Source organism: Vigna umbellata, chromosome 2 (genome assembly GCF_029865625.1).
Source record: "Vigna umbellata cultivar VRB3 chromosome 2, Vumbellata_1.0, whole genome shotgun sequence".
Classification (NCBI taxonomy): Eukaryota; Viridiplantae; Streptophyta; class Magnoliopsida; order Fabales; family Fabaceae; genus Vigna; species Vigna umbellata.
In genome coordinates, this window is record NC_142166.1 from 11,001,293 (window position 1) to 11,007,680 (window position 6,388).

At 35.5% G+C, this 6,388-nt stretch overlaps 1 protein-coding gene across 1 annotated transcript; it reads left to right on the plus strand.

Moving 5' to 3' along the window:
• Positions 1-376: 376 nt before the first annotated feature.
• On the plus strand, positions 377-4,582 carry HSP101 (heat shock protein 101). The gene is made up of 8 exons (XM_088106124.1): positions 377-641; positions 763-1,255; positions 1,629-2,292; positions 2,470-2,651; positions 2,746-3,368; positions 3,456-3,735; positions 3,831-4,028; positions 4,115-4,582. The coding sequence occupies exons 2-8, from the start codon at positions 764-766 to the stop codon at positions 4,421-4,423; spliced, it is 2,748 nt and encodes a 915-aa protein (XP_087962250.1). The 5' UTR covers positions 377-641; position 763; the 3' UTR covers positions 4,424-4,582.
• The last annotated feature ends 1,806 nt before the right edge of the window (positions 4,583-6,388 follow it).

The window sequence follows — 6,388 nt, forward strand, 5'->3', positions numbered from 1 at the left end:
TTAAAAGAGAAAAAACTAATTTAATGATTTAATTAAGATTTTTGAAAAGTATCAAGTAAGTGTTTAAATCTTAAATAAAAGCTAAATAATAATGTAATTATTCAAAATATTCATTAACACCTTTTCATGAATTTGCTATAATTTATTTAAATAAGTGCTTGTAAAATTTACTAATATTCTAATTATTATAAATAATTTTCTTGAAAATCATATTTAGAAAAATAATAAAGAAGAGAACGGTCTAGCTCCTTCCTTACCAATTCCTATCAATAAATAAAATAAAAAGGGTGTAAAAAAATAGTAGGTGATATTTTCTCACGAGTTCTTTCAATTACCTCCTCCTATCAATAAAGGCAAAATGGAAATCTCTAGGAGCTTTTTCTACTTTCTCAAGGAAACTCTCAAACTTTCCAGAAACATCTTTTCCCACTTCATATACTAGCCATGCTTCCATCCTTTCTCACTTCATACATCGATCACCGAAAACTCAAACCTATTCAAATTCTCTGTTCATTCATTCTTCACTTTTGTCTCTTCGTTCCAACAAATCAAATTTGATTCAAATTCTCTTCGTTCTTTCCTCCACTTTTATTCTCTCAATTTTCACGAATCAAACCTATCATCTTACGAGTGATAAGAAGGTATGCGGTGATAATCTTCCATATTCTTATTCAATAAATAATTATAAATAAATTATAGTTGTAATTGTTGCTGATTGTTAAATGTTAAATGATAATCTAATATGAATCTTGGTTGGCGAAGGATGAATCCCGACAAGTTTACGCACAAGACTAATGAGGCTCTGGTGAGTGCTCACCAGATAGCGGTGAGCAGTGGCCACGCGCAGTTCACTCCTCTCCATCTCGCGTCCTCTCTACTCTCGGACAAGGGTGGAATCTTCTCCCAAGCGCTATCCAACGCCGCGGGAGCGGGAGAGGAATCGGCGCGAGCGGCGGAGAGAGTGTTCAGCCAAGCGCTGAAGAAGTTGCCCTCGCAATCTCCTCCTCCGGACGAGGTTCCGGCCAGCACGAGTCTCATCAAAGCCATCCGCAGAGCGCAGTCGCTACAGAAGACGCGTGGTGACACGCACCTGGCCGTTGATCAGCTCATCCTCGGCCTTCTGGAAGATTCTCAGATATCAGAGTTGCTCAGGGAAGCCGGTGTGACGGCATCGAAGGTGAAATCAGAAGTCGAAAAGCTTCGCGGTAAAGAAGGAAGAAAAGTGGAAAGCGCAACGGGTGACACAACCTTTCAGGTACTAAATTTAGCTTAAATAATTTATTGAAGAGCACTAATATGAACGTCAAATGATAAATTTGAAAAGACATTCTGGCCAGATTAGATTTAATAAATGAGATTTTCGGTTTTATTTTTCGAATTGAATAAAAGCAATTGAATTTAATTTAGTATATTTTGTACTACTTGAGTTTAACTATGATAATTCGAGGATAATTTGATATCGGTAGGATGATAATTCTTTGAAAAGAAATAATGATTTAGTTAACTTTGAAATTCGAGTTGTACTTTTGAATAAAACATTTTTACTAAAACGAGTGAACATGATGATCAAACATTTAACTAGTTTAAATAGTTCACATAACTCACATTGTATTTAACTCTGTTTTTAGGCTTTGAATACCTATGGAAGAGACCTTGTGGAACAAGCAGGGAAGCTCGACCCGGTTATTGGAAGGGATGAGGAAATACGAAGGGTTGTGAGGATTTTATCTAGAAGAACGAAAAATAACCCGGTTTTGATTGGTGAACCGGGTGTCGGAAAAACTGCTGTGGTTGAAGGGTTGGCTCAAAGAATCGTTAAAGGGGATGTTCCTAGTAATCTGGCTGATGTTAGGCTCATTGCATTGGACATGGGTGCGTTGGTTGCGGGTGCGAAATATAGAGGGGAGTTTGAGGAGCGGTTGAAGGCAGTTTTGAAGGAGGTGGAAGAGGCTGAGGGGAAAGTTATTTTGTTCATTGATGAGATTCATTTGGTTCTTGGTGCTGGAAAAGCTGAGGGTTCCATGGATGCTGCTAATTTGTTTAAGCCTATGCTTGCGCGGGGTCAGTTGAGGTGCATTGGCGCCACCACGCTTGAGGAGTATAGGAAGTATGTAGAGAAGGATGCAGCCTTTGAAAGAAGGTTTCAGCAGGTGTACGTGGCAGAACCAAGTGTTGTTGATACTGTAAGTATACTTCGTGGTTTGAAAGAAAGGTACGAAGGTCACCATGGTGTAAGGATTCTTGATCGTGCTTTGGTTGTTGCGGCTCAATTGTCTAGTCGCTACATCACTGGTATGTGCTGCTCTGTTTTAGTCTATTCTTTAATTGGAATCATAAGTTTTATTCCTTATGAAAAGTTTAGTCTCCACATTGTTTTGGTTCCCATTCAAGAAAGCGTTTGGCTTTATAATTGCTACAGACTTTATATGTTTAAATAAGTTATTTAAATGAATAATTTCGGTTGTGTAGGTCGTCATCTTCCAGACAAGGCAATTGATTTAGTTGATGAGGCCTGTGCGAATGTGAGAGTCCAACTTGATAGCCAGCCAGAGGAAATTGACAACCTTGAAAGGAAGAGAATGCAGTTAGAAGTAGAACTACATGCTCTGGAGAAAGAGAAAGACAAAGCCAGCAAAGCTCGTTTAGTAGAAGTAAGTGTTGATGATTTTACTATGCTAATTGGTTGCCCTTGTAATTTGTATTATGTTTGTGTTACAGCTATTGTAATTCTACTTTAATATTCAGGTGCGGAAAGAGCTTGATGACCTGAGAGATAAGTTGCAACCTTTGATGATGAAGTATAGAAAGGAGAAGGAGAGGATAGATGAGATACGAAGACTAAAGCAAAAAAGAGAAGAGCTGAACTTTGCTCTTTTAGAGGCTGAGAGGCGATATGATCTTGCTAGAGTTGCGGATTTGCGATATGGCGCGATTCAGGAAGTGGAATCTGCAATTCAAGAGCTTGAAGGGAACACTGAGGAAAATGTAATGTTGACAGAAACTGTTGGACCTGAACACATTGCTGAGGTCGTTAGCCGTTGGACTGGCATACCAGTAACAAGACTCGGACAAAACGATAAAGAAAAGTTGATTGGTCTTGCTGACAGATTGCACGAGAGAGTTGTAGGGCAAGACCAAGCCGTTAATTCTGTAGCAGAAGCTGTGCTGAGATCAAGAGCCGGGCTTGGGAGACCTCAACAACCAACGGGCTCCTTCTTGTTCTTGGGTCCAACTGGTGTTGGCAAGACCGAGCTTGCAAAGGCCTTAGCTGAGCAACTTTTTGACAGTGAAAATCAGTTGATTAGAATTGACATGTCGGAGTACATGGAGCAGCATTCTGTTTCACGCTTGATTGGTGCACCACCTGGGTATGTGGATTGACTGTTTTCCTTTTTTAGCTTATGGTGATTTTTGGGTATGAAGACGGATCACTAACCCACATTCTAAACTTTTAGATATGTTGGACATGAAGAAGGTGGTCAGCTCACTGAAGCAGTAAGGCGAAGACCTTACAGTGTAGTACTGTTTGATGAAGTAGAAAAAGCACACATATCTGTATTTAACACTCTTCTTCAAGTCTTGGATGATGGAAGGTTAACTGATGGCCAAGGCCGTACTGTGGACTTTAGAAACACAGTTATTATCATGACTTCTAACCTTGGGGCAGAACACCTCCTTACTGGACTTTCAGGAAAATCTTCAATGCAAGCAGCTCGTGATAAAGTAATGCAGGAGGTATATTTCTTGGCACAATTTTTATTACAAATGATTGAGTTTTTTTGTCTGTTTTCTTTGTTGTGACTGATGGCATCTGAACATGTTTTCAACAGGTAAGAAGACATTTTAGACCAGAACTATTGAACCGACTTGATGAAATTGTTGTGTTTGATCCCCTTTCGCACGAGCAACTAAGGAAGGTTGCAAGGCTACAAATGAAAGATGTTGCTTTTCGTCTTGCTGAAAGGGGAATTGCTATGGCAGTGACTGATGCAGCACTTGACTATATCCTTGGTGAAAGTTATGATCCGGTTGGTGCCATTATTATGATAATATTGTAAACATTGTTTACTGCATAATAGTGTGAGTACTTAATACGGTTTGTGTTATGTTTCAGGTTTATGGTGCTAGACCAATAAGGAGGTGGCTTGAGAAAAAGGTGGTGACAGAGCTTTCTAGAATGCTTGTGAAGGAAGAAATTGATGAGAACTCAACTGTTTACATTGATGCTGGTCCTGTGGGTAGTGAGTTAATCTACCGGGTGGAAAAGAATGGAGGGTTGGTTAATGCCGTGACTGGTCAGAAGTCTGATATTTTGATTCAGATGCCTAATGGAGCAGTATCAAGATCTGATGCTGTCCAGGCAGTAAAGAAGTTAAAGATTGAGCAAATGGATGAGGATGAAGATGGTGAAATGGAGATGTGAGTGAATGTTAATAACTATGTTTGACAAAGAGAGGTTTAAGTTGCTTTTGTACTTTTGCATCTTGAGAAACAACTTCTTTTCATACTTTTGCATCTTCTGAAACTCGTCTTGTAAATCTTATTTTGCTTTTGTAAGTTGATGTTTTTCTCGTTCTGAGCATCTTTTTCTGCATGAGTTGTTGAAGGATGAATATCTCTAATGTTGAAATTTGTTTCTGGAAATGAGCTAATCATAAACGGAATGTAATTACTCAAATCACTTTCTTGGCAAATTGTTTGTATATACTTTTTTTTTTCTTAAGAATATTAGTATTGGTCAGAAAATAGGTAAACATGGAAAGATTAGAGAAATATTTGTTATTTGATATCAGAATAAGAGAAACCTGATTTATATACTTAGGGAATAATTAGAAATTTTTATATATTTAAGAAATAAATTGTAAAATAATTTTAAAAGGTTTGATTGATTCTTTTTATATGATAATTGTATGATAATTGCATAATAATTACATGAAAATTTTATCACTTTAAACATAATAATATAATTATCACTTTAAACATAATAATATAATTATAATAAATAGAATAATTTTAAATATAATATAATCATAATAAATAGAATAATTTTAAATATAATATAATGATAAATAAAATAAATATATTAACATATATGAGATGTAAAATAATAATGATAAATAAAATAAATATAATATAATGATAAATAAAATAAATATATAAACATATATGAGATATAAAATAATAATGATAAATAAAATAAATATAATATAATAAATAGGATAAATTTAAATATAATATAATTATGATAAATAAAATAAATCTAAACATAATATAATCATGATAAATGAATAATTTTAAATACAATATAATATAGATAATAAATAAAATAAATATAATATAATGATAAATAAAATAAATATAATATAACGATGATAAATAAAATAAATATGTTAACATATATGAAATATAAAATAATGATAACAAATAAAATAAATATGTTAACATATATGAGATATAAAAGTAAAGAAATTTAAAAAATAATGAATCATTTATATTAATTTTCGAACTACTCTCGAAACTCCTCGTATCTGCGGTTCATGCCGCTTTACGGCGAGGTCACTTCATTTTCTTTTCGTCCATTTTCATTTTACGTGTTTCTTGTATTCGATTATGTCAACTATTGTTCTGACTGTCCCACATCCACCAACAGTGCGACTAGAAGAGGACAAGCTACGTATCCACACAGTATAGCTGTAAAGGTGCGCCACTGGATATTTTGAAGAATACAAACTTTTTACTTGTTGTAGAGATTATTATTTAGAATAATGACAAAATTATTAGCTATGTAATTCAAGTTTGTTTAGTTAGTTGTGTTTGTTAATGTTTATGTAGTATTTGTATTTATATAAAGGACTTTACCATGTATTGTTAAATACACAACGTATTATTCAGTTTTAAAAGTTTCTCTCTCTCTCATTCTCTGCTTTTCTACTTTACGCGTATTTCCTCTTTGAGTTTACGTTTCCAGTTTTATCATTGCTTCTGCTTAGCTATCAATGGTATCAAAGCCAGGTTGTGAAGAAAGAGACGAAGGGTGTTCGTGTGTTGGGTACAGTGCGGCTGGCTAAGAGAATGCTTTAAAGAAGAAGGGTCTTGAAGCAGAAAGAAGGCAGTGATGGCGGATCTTTCTGCAACGAATCTCCCTATTCTTTCAGAAAAGAATTGGAGTAGATGGAGTACGCAAATGCGGGTGTTCTTTCGGGTGCAAGGCGTCAACAGTGTGATAGAAGGGGTGGAGTCTGCAATTGAGATTCATGGCACAGAAGATTAGAAAGAAGAGTTTAAAAAGAAGGATGACAAGGCTTTGCTAATCATTCATCAGTATGTAGATGATACACACTTTGCGAAAATTCAGAACACAAACACAGCGAGGGAAGCATGGAATATC

Bases quoted from the DNA above. Each gene is read 5' to 3' on its own strand.
- HSP101 (XM_088106124.1), top strand. From the start codon at position 764: ATGAATCCCGACAAGTTTACGCACAAGACTAATGAGGCTCTGGTGAGT. The intron at 2,293-2,469 runs GTATGTGCTGCT...TCGGTTGTGTAG, and splicing joins GTCTAGTCGCTACATCACTG to GTCGTCATCTTCCAGACAAG. The intron at 3,736-3,830 runs GTATATTTCTTG...TGTTTTCAACAG, and splicing joins GTGATAAAGTAATGCAGGAG to GTAAGAAGACATTTTAGACC.